General features: G+C 37.5%; 1 protein-coding gene across 2 annotated transcripts in view; it reads right to left on the bottom strand.

The window, feature by feature from the left end:
* DOK6 (docking protein 6) overlaps positions 1–25657 on the bottom strand; it is a 417331-nt gene that overhangs the window by 235637 nt on the left and 156037 nt on the right. For both annotated transcript variants that reach the window (XM_081252874.1, XM_081252873.1), the window contains exon 3: positions 7651–7765. In XM_081252874.1, the coding sequence (XP_081109000.1) occupies positions 7651–7765 (115 nt within the window). The remainder of the gene's footprint in view (positions 1–7650; positions 7766–25657) is intronic.

Genomic DNA, 25657 nt, shown 5'->3' with positions numbered 1-25657 from the left:
AGTCTCATAGCATTGTGGTCAGAAAAGATACTTGATACAATTTCAATTTTCCTAAATTTACCGAGTCTTGATTTGTGACCCAAGATATGATCCTGGAGAATGTTCCATGAGCACTTGAGAAAAATGTATATTCTGTTGTTTTTGGATGGAATGTCCTATAAATATCAATTAAGTCCATCTTGTTTAATGTATCATTTAAAGCTTGTGTTTCCTTATTTATTTTCATTTTGGAAGATCTGTCCATTGGTGAAAGTGGGGTGTTAAAGTCCCCTACTATGATTGTGTTACTGTCGATTTCTCCTTTTATGGCTGTTAGTATTTGCCTTATGTATTGAGGTGCTCCTATGTTTGGTGCATAAATATTTACAATTGTTATATCTTCTTCTTGGATCGATCCCTTGATCATTATGTAGTGTCCTTCTTTGTCTCTTCTAGTAGTCTTTATTTTAAAGTCTATTTTGTATGATATGAGAATTGCTACTCCAGCTTTCTTTTGGTTTCCATTTGCATGGAATATCTTTTTCCATCCCCTTACTTTCAGTCTGTATGTGTCTCTAGGTCTGAAGTGGGTCTCTTGCAGACAGCATATATATGGGTCTTGTTTTTGTATCCATTCAGCCAATCTGTGTCTTTTGGTGGGAGCATTTAGTCCATTTACATTTAAGGTAATTATCGATATGTATGTTCCTATTCCCATTTTCTTAATTGTTTTGGGTTCGTTATTGTAGGTCTTTTCCTTCGTTGTGTTTCTTGCCTAGAGAAGTTCCTTTAGCATTTGTTGTAAAGCTGGTTTGGTGGTGCTGAACTCTCTCAGCTTTTGCTTGTCTGTAAACGTTTTAATTTCTCCATCAAATCTGAATGAGATCCTTGCTGGGTAGAGTAATCTTGGTTGCAGGTTTTTCTCTTTCATCACTTTTATTATGTCCTGCCACTCCCTTCTGGCTTGTAGAGTTTCTGCTGAGAGATCAGCTGTTATCCTGATGGGGATTCCCTTGTGTGTTATTTGTTGTTTTTGCCTTGCTGCTTTTAATATGATTTCTTTGTGTTTAATTTTTTTTTTCTTTTTTTTTTTGCGGTACGCGGGCTTCTCACTGCTGTGGCCTCTCCCGTTGCGGAGCACAGGCTCCGGACGTGCAGGCTCAGCGGCCACGGCTCACGGGCCCAGTTGCTCTGCGGCATGTGGGATCTTCCCGGACCGGGGCACGAACCCGTGTCCCCTGCATCGGCAGGCGGACTCTCAACCACTGCGCCACCAGGGAAGCCCTGTGTTTAATTTTTGACAGTTTGATTAATATGTGTCTTGGCGTATTTCTCCTTGGATTTATTCTGTATGGGACTCTCTGTGCCTCCTGGACTTGATTAACTATTTCCTTTCCCATATTAGGGAAGTTGTCAACTATAATCTCTTCAAATATTTTCTCAGTCCCTTTCTTTTTCTCTTCTTCTTCTGGAACCCCTATAATTCGAATGTTGGTGCGTTTAATGTTGTCCCAGAGGTCTCTGAGACTGTCCTCTGTTCTTTTCATTCTTTTTTCTTTATTTTGCTCTGCAGCAGTTATTTCCACTATTTTATCTTCCACCTCACTTATCCGTTCTTCTGCCTCAGTTATTCTGCTATTGATCCCATCTAGAGTATTTTTTATTTCATTTATTGTGTTTTTAATAGATGCTTGATTCATCTTTAGTTCTTCTAGGTCCTTGTTAACTGTTTCTTGCATTTTGTCTATTCTACTTCCAAGATTTTGGATCTGGGAAATAGAATCTTGGATCATCTTTACTATCATTATTCTGAATTCTTTTTCAGGTAGACTGCCTAGTACCTCTTCATTTGTTAGATCTGGTGGGTTTTTATCTTGCTCCTTCTCCTGCTGTGTGTTTTTCTGTCTTCTCATTTTGCTTATGTTACTGTGTTTGGGGTCTCCTTTTTGCAGGCTGCAGGTTCGTAGTTCCTGTTGTTTTTGGTGTTTGTCCCCAGTGGCTAAGGTTGGTTCAGTGGGTTGTGTAGGCTTCCTGGTGGAGGGGACTAGTGCCTGTGTTCTGGTGGATGAGGCTGGATCTTGTCTTTCTGGTGGGCAGGTCCACGTCTGGTGGTGTGTTTTGGGGTGTCTGCGGACTTTTTATGATTTTAGGCCGCATCTCTGCTAATGGGTGGCGTTGTGTTCCTGTCTTGCTAGTTGTTTGGCATAGGGTGTCCAGCACTGTCGCTTGCTGGTCGTTGAGTGAAGCTGGGTGCTGGTGTTGAGATGGAGATCTCTGGAAGATTTTCGCCATTTGATATTATGTGGAGCTGGTAGGTCTCTTGTGGACCAGTGTCCTGAAGTTGGCTCTCCCACCTCAGAGGCACAGCACTGACTCCGGGCTCCTCAATTTGGGATGATTTGTTGTCTATTCATGTATTCCACAGATGCAGGGTACATCAAGTTGATTGTGGAGCTTTAATCCGCTGCTTCTGAGGCTGCTGGGAGAGGTTTCCCTTTCTCTTCTTTGTTCTCACAGCTCCTGGGTCTCAGCTTTGGATTTGGCCCCGCCTCTGCGTGTAGGTCGCCGGAGGGCGTCTGTTCTTCGCTCAGACAGGACAGGGTTAAAGGAGCAGCCTCTTCGGGGACTCTGGCTCACTCAGGCTGGGCGGGAGGGAGGGGCACGGAGTGCGGGGCGAGCCTGCAGCGGTAGAGTTCGGCGTGACGTTGCACCAGCCCGAGGCGCGCCGTGCGTTCTCCCAGGGAAGCCGCCCCTGGATCCTGGGACCCCGGCAGTGGCGGGCTGCACAGGCTCCCGGAAGGGCGGTGTGGACAGTGACCTGTGCTCGCACACAGGCTTCTTGGCGGCGGCAGCAGCAGCCCCAGCGTTCCACGCCCGTCACTGGGCTCCGCGCTTTCAGTCGTGACTCGCGCCCGTCTGTGGAGACCCTTTAAGCAGCGCTCTTAATCCCCTCTCCTCGCGCACCAGGAAACCAAGAGGGAAGAAAAAGTCTCTTGCCTCTTCGGTAGCTCCAGAGTTTTCCTGGACTCCTTGCCGGCTAGCTGTGGCACATTAGCCCCCTTCAGGCTGAGTTCTCGCCGCCAGCCCCAGTCCTCTCCCTGCGCTCTGACCGAAGCCCGAGCCTCAGCTTCCAGCGCCGCCCGCCCTGGTGGGTGAGCAGACAAGCCTCTCGGGCTGGTGAGTGCCGCTCGGCACCGATCCTCTGTGCGGGAATCTCTCCGCTTTGCCCTACCCAGGTATGTGGGGAGTTTCTTGCCTTTTGGGAGGTCTGGGGTCTTCTGCCAGCATTCAGTAGGTGTTCTGTAGGAGTTGTTCCACGTGTAGCTGTATTTCTAGTGTATCCGTGGGGAGGAAGGTGATCTCCGCGTCTTACTCTTCCGCCATCTTACCCGGAAGTCTCCCTCTACTATATTTTGGAAGACTTTGATAGGGTAGGTGTGAGCTCTTCTCTAAATGTTTGATAGAATTCTCCTAGGAAGCCATCTGTTCCTGGGCTTCTGGTTGTTGGAAGATTTTTAATCACAGCTTCAATTTCAGTGCTTGTGATTGGTCTGTTTATATTTTCTATTTCTTTCTGCTTCAGTCTTGGAAGGTTGTGCGTTTCTAAGAATTTGTCCATTTCTTCCAGGTTGTCCATTTTATTGGCATAGAGTTGCTTGTAGTAATCTCTCATGATCCTTTGTATTTCTGCAGTGTCAGTTGTTACTTCTCCTTTTTCATTTCTAATTCTGTTGATTTGAGTCTTTTTCGTTTTTTTCTTGATGAGTCTGGCTAATGGTTTATCAGTTTTGTTTATCTTCTCAAAGAACCAGCTTTTACTTTTACTGATCTTTGCTATTGTTTCCTTCATTTTTTTTCATTTATTTATGATCTGATTTTTATGATTTCTTTCCTTCTGTTAACTTTGGGGTTTTTTTGTTCTTCTTTCTCTAATAGCTTTAGGTGTGAGGTTAGGCTGTTTATTTGAGATTTTTCTTGTTTCTCGAGGTACGATTGTATTGCTATAAATTTCCCTCTTAGAACTGCTTTTTGCTGCATCCCATAGGTTTTGTGGCATCGTGTTTTCACTGTCATTTGTTTCTAGGTATTTTTTGATTTCCTCTTTGATTTCTTCAGTGATCTCTTGGTTATTTAGTAGTGTATTGTTTAGCCTCCATGTGTTTGTATTTTTTACAGTTTTTTTCCCCTGTAATTGATATGTAGTCTCATAGCGTTGATCTGCAAAGATACTTGATAAGATTTCAGTTTTCTTAAATTTACTAAGGCTTGATTTGTGACCCAAGATATGATCTGTCCTGGAGAATGTTCCATAAACACTTGAGAAGAAAGTGCATTATTGTTGTTTTTGGATGGAATGTCCTATGAATATCAATTAAGTCCATCTTGTTCAATTTGTCATTTAAAGCTTGTGTTTCCTTATTTATTTTCATTTTGGAGGATCTCTCCATTGGTGAAACTCGGGTGTTAAAGTTCCCTACTATGACTGTGTTACTGTTGATTTCCCCTTTTATGGCTGTTAGCATTTGCCTTATGTATTGAGGTGCTGCTATGTTGGGTGCATAAATATTTACAACTGTTATATCTTCTTCTTGGATTGATCCCTTGATCATTATGTAGTGTCCTTTGTCTCTTGTAAGAGTCTTTATTTTAAAGTCTGTTTTGTCTGATATGAGAATTGCTACTCCAGCTTTCTTTTGATTTCCATTTGCATGGAATATCTTTTTCCATCCCCTCACTTTCAGTCTGTATGTGTCCCTAGGTCAGAAGTGGGTCTCTTGTAGATAGCATATATACTCGTTTTGTTTTTGTATCCATTCAGCCAGTCTATGTCTTTTGGTTGGAGCATTTAATCCATTTACATTCATGGTGATTATTGATATGTATGTTCCTATTATCATTTTCTTAATTGATGTAGGGTCACTTTTGTGGGTCTTTTCCTTCACTTCTGTTTCCTGCTTAGAGAATTTCCTTTAGCATTTGTTGTAAAGCTAGTTTGGTGGTGCTGAATTCTCGTAGCTTTTTCTTGTCTGTAAATCTTTTGATTTCTCCATTGAATCTGAATGAGATCCTTGCTGGGTAGAGTAATTTTGCTTGTAGGTTTTCCCCTTTCATCACTTTAAATATGTACTGCCACTCCCTTCTGGCTTGCAGCGTTTGTGCTGAAAGATCACCTTTTAACATTATGGGGATTCCCTTGTATGTTCTTTGTTGCTTTTCCCTTGTTGCCTTTAATATATTTTCTTTGTATTTAATTTTTGATAGTCTGGTTAATATGTGTCTTAGCGTGTTTCTGTTTGGGTTTATCCTGTATGGTACTCTCTGTGCCTCCTGTACTTGATTGACTATTTCCTTTCCCATGTTAGGGAAGTTTTCAACTATAATTTCTTCAAATAGTTTCTTAGTCCCTTTCTTTTTCCCTTCTTCTTTGGGACCCCTACAATTCGAATGTTTCTGTGTTTAATGTTGTTCCAGAGGTCTCTGAGACTGTCCTCAATTCTCTTCATTCTTTTTTCTTTATTCTGCTCTGTGGTAATTATTTCCACTATTTTATCTTCCAGGTCACTTATTCGTTCTTCTGCCTCAGTTATTCTGGTATTGATTCCTTCTAGAGAATTTTAAATTTCATTTATTGTGTTGTTCATCATATTTTGTTTGCTCTTTATTTCTTTTAGGTCCTTGTTAAACGTTCTTGTATTTTCTCCATTCTATTTCCAAGATTTTGGATCATCTTTACTATCATTACTCTGAATTGTTTTTCAGGTAGACTGCCTATTTCCTCTTCATTTGTTTGGCCTGGTGGGTTTTTACCTTGCTGCTTCATCTGCTTTGTGTTTCTCTGTCTTCTCATTTTGCTTAATTTACTGTGTTTGGGGTCTCCTTTGTGCAGGCTGCAGGTTTGTCGTTCCCGTTGTTTTTTGTGTCTGCCCCCGTGGGTAAGGTTTGTTCATTGGGCTGTGTAAGCTTCCTGGTTGAGGGGACTACTGCCTGTGTTCTGGTAGATGAGGCTGGATCTTGTCTTTCTGGTGGGCAGGACCACGTCCAGTGCTGTGTTTTGCGGTGTCTGTGAACTTATTATGATTTTAGGCAGTCTCTCTGCTAATGGGTAGGGTTGTGTTCCTGTCTTGCTAGTTGTTTGGCATGGGGTGTCCAGCACTGGAGCTTGCTGGTCATTGAGTGGAGCTGGGTCTTAGCATCGAGACGGGGATCTCTGGGAGAGCTCTCGCCGTTTGATATTACGTGTGGCCGGGAGGTCTCTGGTAGTCCAATGTCCTGAACTCAGCTCTCACACCTCAGAGGCTCAGGCCTGACCCCCAGCCGGAGCACCAAGACCCTGTCAGCCACACGGCTTTTGGGAAGTCTAAGATCTTCTGCCAGCATTCAGTAGGTCTTCTGTAGGAGTTGTTCCACATGTCGACATATTTTTGATGTATTTGTGGGCACGAAGGTGATCTCCACATCTTACTCCTCTGCCATCTTGAAGGTCCTCCTCTGGTTGTTGTTAGTTTTAATATGCAACATTATTTAAGAGCTCAGAGAAAATTGAGGTTGTGCAGTCGCAGACAATGAACAAGAAGGCACAGATACTTTTGGATGTTAATATATGACACCAGCAACTTTGGGATGGGTTCTATTACCACATGGGGATTTATATTACCAGTTAACAGACTTCCATGCAACCACCAAAAAGACAATTTTTAATGATGAAATGAGGTCAGATGACTAGTGAAGAAAGGTACATAAAAGGAATAAAGGCATTCAAGGAAAGAGGAACACTTTGATACATTCTAATTCAATTTGGGAAATCTAAGATAAGTGTAGGTGAGGAGGTATGAGCAATTTATTTAGGCAAAGTGACTTTATGTTTTTGAATAACATAACCCGGTAATAAATATACCTATAAACTTTAACCATAAATACAGAAACTTTAATCCCTTTTAAAAATTACTCAACAAAGCTTCTCCTAAAGACTCATCTATTATTTGAAATTCACATCTCTCAAACCCTTAGTGCTTTTTGCTTCCATCCATTATAAAATGAATACACCATTTCCCTGAGCAAAATCTTTAAAAAACTATAATAAGCCAACTAATATATTACACAGCACAGGGATTCCAAAATCAAAAACACTGCAAGTTCCAACAATAACCTGCCTTGTGACTCAATAATGCCAGAGTGTTTTATGAACTGGGGTGCTAAAATTCAATCTGAAAGGTATTTCACTGTAATACTGAGAATCCATGAAGGCAACCAATCACTCAAGTTCTGTTTTCAAATGTTTGGGGACCGCGGCTGTGCCGTGCCACACTCCTGCACAGCAGCACTGTTATCGTGCTACCAACTGCCTCCAGCTGCACACTCAGCAAGGACCAGAACACACAGCATGCGCTTGCCCTAACAGCTTCTCACTGGCATTGTTTATTTAATTCTCCGAGCTTGAAAGGAAACCTGAAGAGTCCTCAGACCACCTGGGAGCAAAAGCCCGACACATAATAAACAAGCACCCAAAACATCTGTAGAAATAGATACACTGAGCTTCTTACTAAAGCCTTCCACAGCACATTCTCATCACAATAAGCCATCCTATTCAGTGGTAGATCTTAATCCATCTGGGCTACTGTCTCAGAAGCAATTCCATATCTTCAAGTTGGAGACAAGGCTATAATTGCTTACCTGACTCACAGGCAAATGTCTTTGACGTTTCATCATGAAAGATAATTGCCACTGCATGTTTCTTTGTCTCTCGAGGCAGCCTGGTTATATTTTTGATGTTGTGCAGTTCAGTTACCTTGAAAGAAAAATATTTTTAACTTAAGTGTACAGTACATGCTATATATCGGTGCTTACACAAAATGATCAGTTATTACTGTCTTAAGCCACTTTCCAATGGCTATTTTTACTTGATAGCCAGGTATGATGTACTGGGTAAAAGGAACTGCTGTAAATAGGCCTTTAGTCATGTGGAGGTCAGGTGTGGGCGAAGGGATGTGTTCCACAGTCTTGTCATTAGGTCTCGGTCTTTAGTGAGCCTGTGCCCCTGGACTGTGAGCTTAACAAGTGTTTCTCAGTCCTCCCTAACCATAGGTGGGAGAGGATGGCTAGAGTGGGCAGAAACTGGGTATTTACCTTGTCTTTAACAAGGGTACCAGTTTTGACTTGATCAATGTTCAATGCTTTCACTTTATCACACATTTTAACTGAAAATGAAGGGTTTTGATGAAGGGAAATGACTTAATTCCATTTATGATTCACAATGCCATCCTAGAAGCACTATCAATCACTAACTAGTATTCTAAGTGAAAAAAGATAAACAGATATACTTATATATTTAAAAAAATTTGCTCCTCTATTTGTGAAGATGATACCTCTGATGTTGATTAGGATATACTAGTATAAAAATAGTTTAAATGACCAATTCATGGCTAACAATTGTACTGATGACACCTAATATCTGTAAAATAAAACTATGTGGCTACTTGTTAAAGAGCTTTATGTTTTTTGTCATATTTCCTTTTAAAATCTGTAGTGATCTAGACTTCTAGCCTCATAAAATAACATGCTTATCACTCAGTGTTGCTGTGTAGGCTGTCCATAGGGGCCCTTTTGTTCTTTGTCACAGTGAATTTACAGTCTACTGTCTACATTCTACACTGCAGGAAAATTCATTTTAATACATCTTTTCTTCATATTTGTTTTTTTCTCTCTCCTTGTCATTATCTCATTTAAGATTAACATGCAAAATTAAAATGGGTAAGATAAGTGATTTTAAGTTAAATAAACTAAAAATGATTTGCTTCATATATATGCATATATATATAAACACCTGTATGTATTCATTTGTGAATTATACACATACTATATCTATCTATCATCTATCTATCATCTATCTATCATCTATCTATCTATCTATCTATCTATCTATCTATCTATCTATCTACCTACCTACCTATTTGGAAATACTCATTTTCTCTTCCAGGAAAGAATAATTAGACACTAATATCTTACAATGTCTGAGGTCTAATACTCTGGGGAGAAAGATGAGATTTTTTTTTTTAGAACAGTGATTTGCATATTATATTTAAAGTACATTAAAGCATGTTCTCAATGATAAATTCTTGAATTTTTAAATGATTTGATAACTGACTCAAGTAATATTTAAGCCAAATTTTTTCTAACATAGTAAGTTAAAGATATTTTAAAAAGAGATACTATTTTCAAGTGTTATTCATTTTAAATAAACAAATGATCTTATCAAAATTAAATAGAGACTAAAAGCAATGAAGATTTTGTGTTGCTTAAGAACTGATGCAATTTATGTCAGGTGAGCATAAAGTGATATGCTGCTATGTACATTATATATAATATCTAGTTGTACCAAACAATATCATAAAAACATTTACTACCCTGCTCAAAGGTCTTTCCAAATATGTTTATTTACAAATATAAAAGAATATTGGAACAGATATTGTGGATTACATCTTTTTTTGTCACCTCATAGCAAAAAATCAACAGAAGAAATTAATAAATACCCTAGCAAAATGCAGCAAGCACTAGAGATCTAACTTTAGTGCCTTAGGCAATCTGACAGATGATGTAGTTCAAACAAAGTGTTCGCTCTTCTGTAAAATTTACATTTAGAAATGCAGAGAACCTCTTCAAGCAGACATTGTTATCCTGGTTTCCACAACAGTGCAAGGCTTTTTGTTGTTGATCAATAGAGCGATGCCACCCACTTCAGTGTGTGCCCTAACACACTGAAGAGATGCCAGAAAGCAAAATACTCATGAGGAGCATAAAATTCCACTTCTCAGATTGTCTTGGTTAGGAAATTCAAGTGTTATACTAGATTATAAAATGTTACAAAATCATACCAGAAGATACCAAAACCATACTTAGAAGATTTTCTAAGGAGTTGGTATACCTTTGGAATTTGATATATCTTTAATTCAAAATATATTTTAAAAATATTTAAAATCATAACAATTTAGGTCAAGATATATTTGAATCTCCTGTCCTCACTTTTCACTCTCAGTACTATATGATTTTACCATCAAGTACAAAACTATTTGTATTTTCTTACATGAAGATAATTTTTAAAAGAATGTCTTTAAATGTTTTAAAATAAAAATGTTTTTATTAGTCTAAAACCTAACAATGTGACATAAAAGTAATTATGAACTTTTATTAAGATTGTGAAATCCTAGAGCATTTCAATAAAATATATCAATAAATTACTACATCATTTAACAATTCAATCCATATATCTGAAATATTGATTTTTCATATTGCTATAAAAGGGCAAAATTTTAAAGTTTAATAATAAAGTATTAAAATAATTACTTTAAATATGAAGTCAACAGAATATAATTAAAGGAAAAATTACTTGAAAATAATTCTGGTTTTTCAAGTCTAAGTCAATAAATGTCACGGTCAATAATTTAAAATATTGAGGTCTAATAAGTGATAGAAGTAAAACCTAAATATAAACATACCTAAATGATGACTTTGCTACCTGGTGTTATTTAATTTTTATTTCAAGGAGCAATCCCCAAGGAATTCATAGTGATAAGAGCCAGAGGTAGAGAGTTCAAAGAAAAAACATATAGTTTTTTTTCTGAAGGACTTCATAACATAGTTGGGGCGATAATATTACAAATGATGGTGATAAACCCTGTGATAGCCAAACAAACACAGAAAAAGAAAGTCTGTATTTCTGCAACCAATTTGTGGATTGGTCACCTGTACCAATCACTGTTACAAGAAACCTGGATTTTAAAGCATAAGTTAAAAAAGTATATAGACAGCTTCCAAACCTTATTCTCCCGCCCTATTTTGTTCATGTGGGTTATATCTATTAATGATCACAATAAGAAATATTAGTACTTATAAAGTATTCAAAACTTATTTATTAATGTGTTTAAAACTAATAATAAACCATTTTATGATAACACAAATACTATTCTAAAATTTTAAAAAATTTCTTAAATAGGCAAAGAATGTTAATGTTTTTACATTTTTGCAAAACTCAATGTCTGGCTTAAGAGAAGACAGCTTGATACTCATTTCTGCTTCTGAATTCAGATACATGGTTTTGATTAAGTATATACAGAAAATAAGTCCTTACACAGACATGAAGTTGCAAAAGGGAAGAATAGTTTAAGAGCATTTTCAGCCAACTGTAGATATTCTTCAATTCTATCTCCAAAGTTGACATATTTCTTTTAAAGGTTATTACCATGGGGGGTCTGACATAGTGTCATACACGCTTTACACTCTGTTGCATTAAAATCCATAGGTCTCTTCACCTTTGGCTGATTATGGGTAAAACACCGGTTCACTGAGTTATGAAGATCTTATAAATGTCAACATATTTCATTATCAATATAAAAAATTCATCAATATCACCCTTGGTTTCCACAAAAAAGTCTGTAAGTTTTGAGAAGTTGTTAAGCTCAAGAATGCAGACACAGTAGATGCCCAAATTTTAATTTTCATCTGAAAACTTAAAATTTAGCTTTGTTAATAAATACTGTCAATTGTTTTCTTTGAAGACAGGCTCATTTAGTTCATTTTTGAGAATATGTCTGAGAAATACCCAAGTCTGAATAACCATATTTTTTCTGTCAATCACACTTTCATTAAAATAGGTGTTCTGTGAAAAACATTTTTGCCAGTTTGCTTGTAATTTCAACAATCACACAAGTGCTCCCCCTGGAGATAATCATTTCATGTCAGTATGTAGCAGATGTGTTTTATGGGTTCTTACCATCTTTTCACATACAGTATTAAAAAGATGTACTTAAAGGTCAAGATTTAATAAAGTTATTTTTATTGTTTCATCAAGATGATTCCTAAGTAAAATGAAAATACAATTGACATATGTTTTGTTTGTTCATTTGCTTATTTGGGTGAATGTATGATGGTAAAGAATAGAATGACTTTAGTCCCATTTATTTTTACTGCTTTGCTTAAGCCTTTGGTGTCATATCCAAAAAAATAATTGTCAAAACCAATGTCAAGGAGATTTTCCGCTATGTGTTTTCCTAGGAATTTCATTGTTTTGGGTCTTACATTTAAGTCTTTAATACATTTTGAGTTGATTTTTGTGTACGGTATAAGAGAAGGTTCCAATTTCATTCTTTTGCATGTGCATATCCAGTTTTCCAAGCAACAATTATTGATGACACTACCCCTTTCCCATTGTCTCTCCTTGGCACTCTTGTTGAAAATTAGTTGATGAAATATATATATATATATATTATTTCTGGGCTCTCTATTCTGTTCCACTGGTATCTTCGTCTACTTCTATGCCATTGTAATACTGTTTTGATTACTATAGCTTTGCAATATAATTTAAAATGGGGAAGTGTGATGCCTAAAGCTTTCTCAAGATTGCTTTGGCTGTTCAGGGACTTTTGTGGTTTGATACAAATTTTAGAATTGTTTTTTCTAATTCTGTGAAAAATGCCTTTGGAATTTTGATAGTGATGGACTCAATATTGTATATTGCTTTGGGAAGTATTGATATTTTAACAATATTAATTCTTCCAGTCTATGAACACAGGATATCTCTATTTATACCTGCTTCAATTTTTTTTCATCGGTGAGTAATAGTTTTCAGTGTACAGGTCTTTCACCTCCTTAGTTAAATTTATTCTTAAGTATTTCATTTTTTTGATACTATTGTAAATGGGATTGTTTTCTCGATTTCCTTTTTGGAGATATCATCACTGGTATAAAAAATGCAACTGATTTTTGTATGTTGACTTTTTATCCTACAGCTTTACTGAATTCATTTATTAGTTCTAACATTTTTTATGGAGTCTTTAGGTTTTCCACATATAGGATCATGTCATCTGCAAAAAGCAATAATTTTACTTCTTCCTTTCTGATTTTGATGCCTTTTATTTCTCTTTCTTATCTTATTGCTCTATTACTTCCAGTACTATTTTGAATAGAAGTGGTGAGAGTTGGCATCCTTGTCTTTACCAGATCTTAGAGTAAAAGCTTTCAGTTTTCCTCCATTGATTATGATGTTAGCTGTGGGCCTTTCATAAATGGGCTTTATTTTGTTGAGGAAATTTCCTTCTGACCTATTTTGTTGAGAGTTTTTTTAAAAATTATGAATGGATTTTTGACTTTGTCAAATACTTTTTCTGCAGCCATTGAGATGATCACGTGTTTTTTATCTTTCATTTTTTAATGTCGAGTATTGCATTGATTGATGTGCATATGTTAAACCAACTTTGCATCCCAGGGATAAAACCCACTTTGTCGTTATGTATAATCTTTTTGATGTGCTGTTGAATTCAGTTTGCTAGTAGTTTATTGTGGATTTTTGCATCTATGTTCATCAGAGATATTGACCTTTCTTTTCTTGTGGTTTCTTTGTCTTTGCTTGACTTTGGTATCAAGGTGATGCTGGCCTCATAAAAGGCAAGCGTTTGGAAGTAATTCATCTACTTCTGTTTTTTTAAAAAGTTTCTGCACAGCAAAGGAAGCAATCAATGAAATGAAAGGGCAACCTACAGATTGGGAGAAAATATTCATAAACCATATATTTGATAAAAGATTAATATCCCAGGGCTTCCCTGGTGGCGCAGTGGTTGAGACTCCACCTGCCAATGCAAGGGACACGGGTTCGAGCCCTGGTCTGGGAAGATCCCACATGCCACGGAGCAACTAAGCCCGTTAGCCACAACTACTGAGCCTGCGTGTCTGGAGCCTGTGCTCCGCAACAAGAGAGGCCGCGATAGTGAGAGGCCCGCGCAAAGCGATGAAGAGTGGTCCCCACTGGCCAGAACTAGAGAAAGCCCTCACACAGAAATGAAGACCCAACACAGCAAAAATAAATAAATTAATTAATAAACTCCTACTCCCAACATCTTAAAAAAAAAAGATTAATATCCCAAACATATAAGGAATACATGTACAATACTCAATAGCTAAAAACAAAACAAAACAAAATAACCTAATTAAAACATGGGCAAAGGACCTAATAGATGTTTTTCCAAAGAAGACACACAAATGGCCAACCAACATGAAAAAGGTGTCCAACATCACTAATCATTAGGGAAATGCAAATCAAAACTATAAGGAGATATCACCTCATACATGTTAGGAGGGCTGTTATCAAAAAGTTAAAAGATAAGTGTTGGAGAGGATGCAGAGCAAAGGGAGCCGTGGTACACTGGTAGTGGAAATCTAAACTGGTACAGCCACTACGGAAAACAGTGTGGATGTTCCCCAAAAATTAAAAATAGAACTACCACATGATCCATCAATCCCTCTTCTGGGCATATACCCGAAGGAAATGAAACCAGAACATCAAAGAGATATCTGCGATCCCATGTTCATTGCTGTATTATCCACAATAGCCAAGATATGGAAACAATGCAAGTGTCTGTCAATGAATAAATTGTGATATACATATAACATATAAAATATGAATGTTATTCAGTGTTAAAAGAAGGAGATCTGGCCATTTGTGACATCACACATGAACTTGGAGGACACTATGCTAAGTGAAATAAGCCAGACAGAGAAAGTAAAACACTGTATGATCTCACTTGTGGAATCTAAAAAAGTTGAATACATGGAAGCAGAGCAGAATAGTACTTAATGGTGTGGAAAGTGGGGAAATATTGGTGAAAGGATACCTAGTTGCAGGTATGTAGGGTGTTAAGTCTAGAGATCTAATGTACAGCATGATGACTATAGTTAATAATACTATATTGTATTATGTATTATATTGTGACCAGATTTCAGGTGGTCTCACAACACACACACACACACACACACACACACACACACACAAGGTTAACTATGTGAGGAGATGGATATGTGAATTAGCTTGACTCTAGTCATCATTTTACTATGTATATGTATACCAAAGCAGCATGTTGTACACCTTCAATATATACAAATTTTATCTTTTAAAAAATAATACAATAACTACTACTATTGTTTGGAGCCATTGCCTTGATTTGTGCTGCAGTTTTACCTATTATTGCCTTTGCACCAAAACAAAGTGAAAATGACAAGTAATATGTTAGTACTATGATGGAAAGAGTCTTGTCTTCATGGGCCACTCTGAGATCCACTGCTCCAAATACAGCTTTGTCCCAGGCCCACAACACCTGCTCTGTCATAAAACTCTGTCAACGTCTACTTCATGAGCACTCTTACTCCTTCCCTTCCACAACTTCACTACTCATCCAGACTCTCACTCTTTCTCATCTTAAATATTTCCATTATTTTTCCGTCAGCCGGCATACTCTTCGTCTTCCATTATCTTGTTCACACTGATCGTAGACTAATATCGTTAATCCAAACATTTGATGCTGCCCCTCACGGCCTTAAATCCATTTAATAACACCTCAAAATTAAGTTCTCACTCCTTAGCAAGGACTTGACAACTTTAATGACTCAGTTCCTACCTGTACATCTAATCTCATGTTTCTCTACACCAACTTTGAACACAAGTTAGGTTCCAGCCATATACAAAATCTTTCAATTTTCCTGAATAGAAACATGCTATTGAAAGGTTATGTAGTCTTTCACAGAATAATCTTCTTGGGGTTCCCAGTTCCTTCATCTTCCTGTCAAGCTCACAATCATTCATCAAGACCAATGGCAAGCCTCCCTTAGTCTCTCCTGAATGACTCATGCATGGTTAATAACTTATCCCTGTTGGTGATGGAGGGGTGGGATGTTTCTCAAGACCTTGACAGCTTGATCTGAATTTGGATGGCTCCTTGACTCATTATGAAACCTGGTTGTGTTCTTTCACTGGACTCAGTAAGTAAATTATTGAGTTGTTCCTTTACTAATTCATGTCATTTATTTATTAATTCTTTACATAACTAGACTTCAACATAGGATTTTTTTTTTTGCATTTTGACTATATGCTTTTCACAGTGAAGACCAGCAGGCATCTGTTAAGTGATTATTTCTTTCATATTTGATGAGAGAAGAAAAGACTAAAGATAAAGAAGAGGGTAGCATACAGCTGCGTTGGGCTATATGTTCTGAAAGGGAGGGCATACTTCTATGTATAACTTATGAAGTAAGTCAGAAAGAGAAAAACAAATATTGTATATTAACGCATATATATGTGTAATCTAGAAAAATGGTATAGATAATCTTATTTGCAAAGCAGAAATAGAGACACAGACATAGAGAACAAACATGGCTACCAAGGGGGAAGGGGGGGTGGGATGAATTGGGAGAATGGGATTGACATATATACACTACTATGTATAAAACAGATAACTAACGAGAACCTACTATATAGCACAGGGAACTCTACTCAGTGCTCTGTGGTAACCTAAATGGGAAGGAAACCCAAAAAAACAGTGGTTATATGTATACGTAAGCTGATTCTCCTTGCTGTATAGTAGAAGCTAACACAACACTGTATAGCAGCTATACTCCAATAAAAATTAATATAAAAAAGAACAAACATCAGAGAAGCTGCTTCACTTGTATATCAAAATGGTTAACTAGACTTTACTTGTTCTACCATTACTTAGAACTTTCAGGAAGAATCTGATATGGGCTGAAGGACATAGTGATATTTTTTCAAATTAAGTCCAAGTTTTTCAGAGGGATTTTATTTGCATACTAGCAACAGTTAGAATAAACAAATTAAGGTTTATTGCACAATTTAAAAATCATCATACTTTTTATGTTATATACCTTTCCCCTTAGCATAACTGTACAAATTAAACTAAATATTAGCATTCAATGCAGATCTTACTCACAAGTATAAAATTAATTTTCACTATTTAGTATACAGATAAAAAGTTGAAAAAAGCATATTTACTGAAATTATTTTTTGTTTTAAAGTGTCTTATCAGTTTACTGTCATGACAATTGAGATCAGATGCTGCCTATTTAGGCACTCAGTTTCCTTCTTTAAACCTAATCTTATTTTGAAAAATAAAAGACATTAACTTTCAGATTTTTTCAAGTATATATATTTTTTTCAATGTATTTATTTATTTATTTATATTAGTTTCTGCTTTATAACAAAGTGAATCAGTCATACATATACATCTGTTCCCACATGCCTTCCCTCATGCATCTCCCTCCCTCACACCCTCCCCTTCCCACCCCTCCAGGCGGTCACAAAGCACGGAGCTGATCTCCCTGTGCTCTGCGGCTGCTTCCCTCCATCTATCTACCTTACGTTTGGTAGTGTATATATGTCCATGCCTCTCTTTCGCTTTGTCACAGCATACCCTTCCCCCTCCCCATATCCTCAAGTCCATTCTCAAGTAGGTCTGTGTCTTTATTCCCGTTTTACCCCTAGGTTCTTCATGACATTTTTTTTTTAATTCCGTATATATGTGTTAGCATACGGTATTTGTCTTTCTCTTTCTGACTTACTTCACTCTGTATGACAGACTCTAGGTCTATCCACCTCATTACGAATAGCTCAGTTTCGTTTCTTTTTATGGCTGAGTAATATTCCATTGTATATATGTGCCACATCTTCTTTATCCATTCATCCGATGATGGACACTTAGGTTGTTTCCAGCTCCGGGCTATTGTGAATAGAGCTGCAATGAACATTTTGGTACATGCCTCTTTTTGAATTATGGTTTTCTCAGGGTATATGCCTAGTAGTGGGATTGCTGGGTCATATGGTAGTTCTATTTTTAGTTTTTTAAGGAACCTCCATACTGTTCTCCATAGTGGCTGTACCAATTCACATTCCCACCAGCAGTGCAAGAGTGTTCCCTTTTCTCCACACCCTCTCCAGCATTTATTGTTTCTAGATTTCTTGATGATGGCCATTCTGACTGGTGTGAGATGATATCTCATTGTAGTTTTGATTTGCATTTCTCTAATGATTAATGATGTTGAGCATTCTTTCGTGTGTTTGTTGGCAGTCTTTTCAAGTATATTTAAATGAATTTGAAAATAAATTGCACTCCTCTTTCTTATTAATCTTACTAATAATTCTTCTCAATCCTGACATTTTACTAATCTTCTATGGTTGTTCTAATTAAGTCAGAGTTTTGATTTTTGAGAAGAGATATTTTTAGGAGCTAGTTTAATAAAATCCACTTTATTAGGATAGAGAATATTGATTTTCCAATAAGAAAAAAAGGTGGAAGTTTTACTGAAGTTTTTAAATTATTACAATTAATACATATCAATCTCTTTTGAAAGCTTGAGTCCTAGATTTTCATAATGCTAATTTAAATATTGGTGTTATCCTATACATTGTATACTTCAATATTCTAGTCATAATATTTGCATAGAAATTTTATAATTGCTTCCTTTCGATATAATTTATATCAATTTTCCAATAGCTGCTTCCTTACATTTGTCTCCTGTCACTGAATAATATGAATGTGTACCATTGAAAGACTCAATATAACTCAATTTTTAAGCTCCTTGTGATGATATCATGTACTCTGATACAGACCTCCCATGCTTACTATTTGACAATCCCAACATGCTCATAATCAATAATTACAAGTTCAGTCTTTTAAATCTTTGAAAGACTTAAGGTCTCTCAAATATTAAACTACATTATGAAATGCATCTTCTAGAAAAAATAACTATGGATAAAATTACATTAGAATTAAAATTAACTATAGTAGTCACCATTGGCTGTCTAATCAGCATCCAGTTCCAGTTCCTTCATTCATAACAGAATCTGATGTTTTTCAGTTATACACTCCTACATCATGCAGCCCAAGTGCCCTGGTAGGCATCTCTCACCCCTAGTATCATGGTAGAACTTATTACTCCTAGGGTCACAGTCTCCTTGCTTGTGATTAGTTTAAGAAAGGGAACATGACCTAAATATAACCAATGACTTGTGAATGGAAGTCTTCTGGTGGCTTCTGACAAATGTTGTCTTATCTGGAGGTAACCTCCAGATAAAACTAGCCCCCTTCTCCAGTGGATCTTGTCCTGTCTGGATGTCATAATTCAGAGATGCTACAGTTATCATTCTACTAGATTGAAGATGAAGGCAACTCTAAGGATGGCAGAGCAGAGATAGGAAAGAAGAACAAAAAAAACAACCCCCCCCACCAGGTCTTTAATTTTCATTCTTAAGCAGAATCAAGAACGAACCAAACCCTGAAGCCATTTTCTTTTTCTGGACATGCTGTAATATGTGAAAATGCTCTTCTTTAAGTTGTTTGAATTGGGGTTTCTGTTATTTTCAGCCAAAAACATTCTAACTTATAAAACAGAGAGCTAAGCTTTCCTCATTTAACAATGGGAAATTGCTGTCCCTGTCTGGGTGGCCGTCCCACAGTTAGAGTGATGACCAGAGTCAGGGCCATGCCTCCTGCTTCTCACACTAGTGATCTTTCCATCAACTTATGCAATAGCTATTGCTCTGAAATTCATGCTATTTAATAATGGCAAAAATGGATAATCAAGAAGTTATTACAGGAAGGAGAATTCAACTACCAAAGAGACCCAAATTGTAGGGATGATGAAAGGAATCCCAGAAAAACTCATTACTTTATTACTCCAAAATACTTTGAGGTTCTCTATTATGAAAAACAAAAAGATAACCTATTTTCAGGGCTAAGAAATGCAGAACATTAGTACAAAGGAAAAATAAGCACTAAAATAGGAAATGTATATATGTCTTTCTCTCCCTCCCTCTCTCTCTCTCTCTCAACATGTGTAAATTTAGTGTCTAATAATATGTTTCACTAACTTAAGAACAAAAAAGCATGAAACAGCTCAGTCAGCCCTAGCATCATTCTCACTCTGAGAGGCACAGCTTTGCTACACAGATACTAACAGATACTCTACAGATTCTAGGACTTTACTTACTAGATACACAATTTAAAATCTTTTAATTACAGTAATGGTTGAATAGCAGCCCACCAAAAGACATGTCCAAGTCCTAAACCCCAGAACCTGTGAATGGGACCTTATTTGGGAAAAGGGTCTTTGCAGCTGTAATTAAGTGAAGGACCTTGAGAGGAGATCACCCTGGATTCAGTGTGGGCTGCACAGCCAATGACCACTGTCCTTAGAAGAGTAGAGGGAGCTTTGAGGCAGGACACAGTGGACACGGTCACGTGAGTGTGAGGGCAGAGGCGGAAGCGATGCTGCCGCAAGTGAAGGGGTTCCTGGAGCTACCAGAGGCTGGAAAAGGCAAGGGAGGATGCTCCCCTAGAGGCTCTGCAGGGATGCAGACCAGCGGACACCTTGATTCCTGACCTCTGGCCTCCAGAACTGGGGGAGAATAAACTTCTGCGATTTTAAGCCGAATTTGTGGTAGTTTGTTAGGCCAGCCTGGGAAACTAATACGATTATACAGTACTATTTGAAGATGAACAGCCCAATTTGTGTTTTAAAGTCAGTAGTCTTGAATGAAGGTAAAATGACAGAAAGAAAATGATGAAAGATTTGTATATAGCCCCATTTCTCTAGTAAGATATTAGTTTCTTAAAAAGCAAAGAATATATCTGTATTTATTTTGAGTCACCTAAAGTATGGTTAACATCAGAAAGTGTCTAAACATAGTTCTCAAAATTGATAGACGGCATGAGAAAAATCACATGGTTACCTCAGCAGATTAAAAAAATAATTGATAAAGTTCAACACCTTTTATGAGAAAAAAACCCTCGATATATCAAGTATAGAAAGGAATTTTCTTTAAAGTTTATTACCAACATTTATTTTACTTCATGCACAAGTACCAGACACAGTTCCTTTATTACTGGAAACTTGGCAAGGATACTCTCTGTCAGTGCCTCCGTGTAACATAGGTCCTAGACAAGAAGTTAAGAAAAAGGCTAAGAAAGGAGAAGACAGAACTATCAGTATTTGTAGACAACATGATCACTGACATGTAAACACTAGCAGCATTAGTAGAAAAATAAATTATTAAAACAAAAGTATTCAACAATACTGTCAAATACAGTCAACACAAAAAATCAGCAGGATTTCTCTACACTAGCAAATATTAACTAGAAAAAATAACACCTTCACAATAACAAGAAAAACTGTAACATACCTAGGGATTTCATTGGAAAAATTTTTAAACCTTAAAAGAGGAGCTGAGTAAAAAGCATACTCCATGTCCTTAGATAAACTGCTAAGGTAACTTTAGAAAGTAAGAACTGAGCGTGTTTGGGGAACAATGTTCCTAACAAATGCCACAACATCGTGTGATCGGTGGTTATTTAAGACAAGTGGCATGTTAGTGGTACAAGAACAAACAAGGAGACAGTAGAGAGTAATCAGACAAAAACATATGTATGTGAGTATAAGATCTATGCCATCACAATAATTGAGAGGATAGCTCATTTAACAAATGGACTAGTGATAACTGAGTCCCTAAGTATTAAAAAAATAGATTTCTGTTTAATGCAGGACTCCACAAAGTGAACGGACAGAGGTGAGAAATTATTTACAACATCTAAAATTGAAGTAAGACTAGTGTTTAGAATAGACAAGAAAACCTTATAAAACAGCCAGAAAAATAAACGGACCCCAGTATGATATGGACTAATGATATGATCAAAGAATTCGTGGAAGAATAAACTCAGAAAGCAATTGTGCATAGGAAGAATTTCTCAAATTCATTGGGAATAGAAAACTGTATGTTAAAACACAAGTGAATATCACTTTACACCCATCAGATTTGGAAAATTAATGACTAATGGAAAGTATTAATAAGAATGTGAGCATACAGAGCCCTCAGGTGCCCTGCGGATGTGTACAGTGGAGCTGATTTCTGAAAAGTCATCTGGTTGTACATACTTAAGTACTCACATATCCTTCATGCAATGATCTTATTCTTTTTATATATGCCAGAAAATTTCTCACATTGGGGCATAAAGACACAGAACAAAAATCTTAATTACTTCATTGTTTGAGGTAATGAGAAGTTGCTGGCAATCCAGTTTCTATCACTAGGAAAATGGAAAAGTAAAATATAATGGATGTAAACTATGGCGTATCATGTAACAGAAGCAACTGGCAAAATGGAGACACAGAAATGCAAATAGGTCTAAAAGTCATAACGCAGCATGAATTAAAAATAAACATAGTAAGTTATAATACAATATTACTTAAGTGAATTAACAAAGCAGGACATGTTCAATAAATCAACAGTATACATTTATAAGATTCACATAAAGTTTCCCATCAAAATCATTATAATGATTATGGAAGTGGAGAGATGAATGGGATTAAGAAATGGGAATTAAATAGATTAATCAAATATTATAGAGATAAATGATGATAGCATCCATTAACTTAGCAATAATGATTAAATCAACCTTTGCAGCTGCCTTCTATCACACGCAGAAAAAGAAAGAGGAAAGAAGGACGGAAGAGAAGGAGGGAGGGAGGGAGGAAGGAAGGAAGGAGGGAGGGAGGAGGGAGGGAGGGCGGAAGGAAGGAAAGAAGGAGGGAGGGAGGAAGGAAGGAAGGAAGGAGGGAGGGAGGGAGGAAGGAAGGGAGGAAGGGAGGAAGGGAGGAAAGGAAGGAGGGATGGAGGAAGGAAGGAAGGAAGGAGGGAGGGAAGGAGGGATGGAGGAAGGAAGGAAGGAGGGAGGGAGGAGGGAGGGAGGGAGGAAGGGAGGAAGGAAGGAAGGAAGGAAGGAGGGAGGGAGGAGGGAGGGAGGGAGGGAGGAAGGAAGGAAGGAAGGGAGGAAGGGAAGGAGGGACGGAGGAAGGAAGGAAGGAAGGAGGGAAGGAGGAGGGAGGGAGGGAGGAAGGAAGGAAGGAGGGAGGGAGGAGGGAGGGAGGGAGGGAGGAAGGAAGGAAGGAAGGAGGGAGGGAGGGAGGAAGGAAGGAAGGAAGGAGGGAGGGAGGGAGGAGGGAGGGAGGGAGGAAGGAAGGTGGGAGGGAGGGAGGGAGGGAGGAAGGAAGGAAGGAAGGAAGGAAGGAGGGAGGAAGGAAGGAAGGAAGGAAGGAGGGAGGGAGGGAGGAAGGAAGGAAGGAGGGAGGAAAATCCACTTCCTAAAGAAAAGTCAACTGAATGATATGTGAAATTCTAGCAGGTCAACTGCTATTAACAATTATATGGCTATTACAACTTTTCAGTGCTCTGAATTAGTCTTCAGCTCAGCTCTCTATGGCTTAGTATGTGGTGACTCCTAACATAGTAACTAATGGGCACAATTATGTTCTGCTAGTAAAGGACACAGAGTGGAAAGGGTATTGGTACGATCATTAATGTATATCAGTTCCAAAGAGTGTATATATAAGAAAGCTATAAGAGGCTCTGGTTACTTCCCTATGCTTATGAGACCAACTCTAGGTGAGATCCATGACTTAACTGCGAATCATGTTTAGCTTGTTCACCTATATATGCTTATAGCATCTAGACAGGATATCCAGGATTATTTATACCTCTTTATTTAGATTTAAAAATGCATAGCTTTAAGTAATAGAAAACTCAAATATCAGTGATTGAAATCTGTGGTAGGCAAACTATGGCCTGTGGGCCAAATTTAAATAAATTTTGTAAATAAAGTTTTTGTAAATAAAGTTTTATTGGAACACAGCCATTTGTCTACGTATTGTCTGTGGCTGTTTAATGTACTACAAGGGCAGAGTTGAAGAGTTGCAACAGAGACCTTAGGATCTGCAAAGCCTAAAATTTTTACTATCTGGCCCTTTACAGATAAAAGTTTGCTGGCCACTGATTTAAGCAAGTTTTTTTTTTTTTCTCACATAATAACTTAGAGGTAGGCAGTTATTGGTGTTAGTTTAGCAGTTAGATAATATAAGAGGCAACAACTCAGGCCCAAATACAGGTATTCCCCACTTTTCAAAAGTTCTCTTTAGACCACTTCCCTTTTATTAAAGACCTACATCAGCACCTGTTTTCGCCACCATTTCTCTCAAGCTCATCTCCTCAGGGCACAAAATGTCTGCTGCATTTCCAGCTATCATGTTTTCAATGTAGAAAAAGGGAATAAGGGACATTACTGGCCATATCAGAAAATATAAATTCCTTTCTAACCTTTAGTAGGCTTAAAATTTTTATCTCATTGGTCAGAAATGTACCTCCATAACTGCAGGAAGTGGAAAAAGTGATCATCTAGCTCTTTCAGTCTCTATATTGAAGATGGGAATGGAAGAAGTGAGTTACAAATGGGTGGGTGTTGAGTTAGCAATTAATTCAATTAAACCCCATGCCTGAACTGTCAGAGTTGCATCATGTTTTGCTTCAAATGCAATACCTATCTTGTGTATACCTCCTACAGGCTATGAGGGAAAGGGGATACTCTCACTTTTGCCAGACCAAAAACACCCCTTCCCAAATGAAGATAAACAAAAATTTAAATAGTACGCACTAGAGTTAGGTCACAACACAGAGATACTCCAGGTCACCTAACCTAGTCACGGGAACTTTTTCTCCAGCCGGTCGTAGGAGAGAAAGAGAGTCGAAGCTTGAGAATGTCTTGGTGTTCCATTGCTGTCTCAGAGAGGGAAAAAGCCACATAAGTCAAGGATTTCAGGCAGCCTCTAGTTGCTGAGAGCAAACCTTCTTGGCAGCCAGCAAGGAAACAGGGACCTCAGTCTTACAGCTGCGAGGAACTGAATCAGCCAACTCCAGAAGGAGCTTGGAAGCAGATTTTTCTCCAGAGCCACCAGATAAGAGCTCAGTCTGACTGACCACTTGACTTCACGCTCATGGAACCCTCAGCAGAGAACCCAGCCATACTGCACCTTATGACCTACAGCACTGTGAGCGCATAAATGCCTGTTTTTTGAGACCCTGAGTTGGTGGCAATTTGTTACACAACAATAGTAAGTGAAAGCTACATTCCAATTATTTGTGATTAAACTGCATAAAAGATCCAAGTTCGGGGGTAATAATGAGTCTGACCACATGAGTTTATCTGCAAGATGGAACTGGAATAAAAGACAGGAAAGTTGACTTTTACATTCACCATCAGGGAGTCAGCTGTACTAGCTCTAAGACTAGGAGAATATCATGTAGCCCTGAGCTTAGCAGGACAATTTCCACTACACCAAGACAGCTTTTTATGAAAGGGCATAAAAAGGAGAATAGTGGAGAATTACAGACTACTGCAAATCCGATTACATTTTAATTTTATAGTACCCTGGATTTCTAAATGATTAACTTGATTCAAAGACATAGAAAAGGAGAACTGGGGTGGAAATAGTTGCATAAAACTTACAATCCCTCTTTCTCTTTGTCTCTAAATAAATGGGGGAAAACTCCTAACTTCCCTGAATATTGTATAGCAGGAATTTAATCATTTATTCAGGATGTCAAATTATGTGTGAAAATAATTCCGAGTAGAACAAACTCAACACTTATTTCACTGAATCTCAAAGCCTATGGTTCCCTAAATTAAGAACCTGTTCTCTTATCAACAAAATCAGTTTAGTGGCTACTACTTGTTTGTAACCTAAGATCGTTTAACGGGTAATGAAAATTTTACCTTTTGTTATTAGAAGTATTAGATAACTCTGCAATGAGCTATATGGGAAAAGAATCTAAAAAAAGAGTGGATATATGTATATGTATAACTGATTCACTTTGCTGTACAGCAGAAACTAACACAACACTGTAAAGCAACTATACACTAATAAAAATTAATTAAAATAAAATAAAATAAAATGGCCACTGGTCCAATGTAAACACACACACACATACAAAAAGAAGTATTAGATGTAAAAAGGATTTACAATT

The sequence above is a fragment of the Mesoplodon bidens genome, assembly GCF_964165515.1.
Source record: "Mesoplodon bidens genome assembly, chromosome: 13".
In the NCBI taxonomy this organism is placed as follows: domain Eukaryota; kingdom Metazoa; phylum Chordata; class Mammalia; order Artiodactyla; family Ziphiidae; genus Mesoplodon; species Mesoplodon bidens.
The sequence above is the reverse complement of the archived record's forward strand: the minus strand, read 5'-3'. Positions and strand labels throughout refer to the sequence as shown.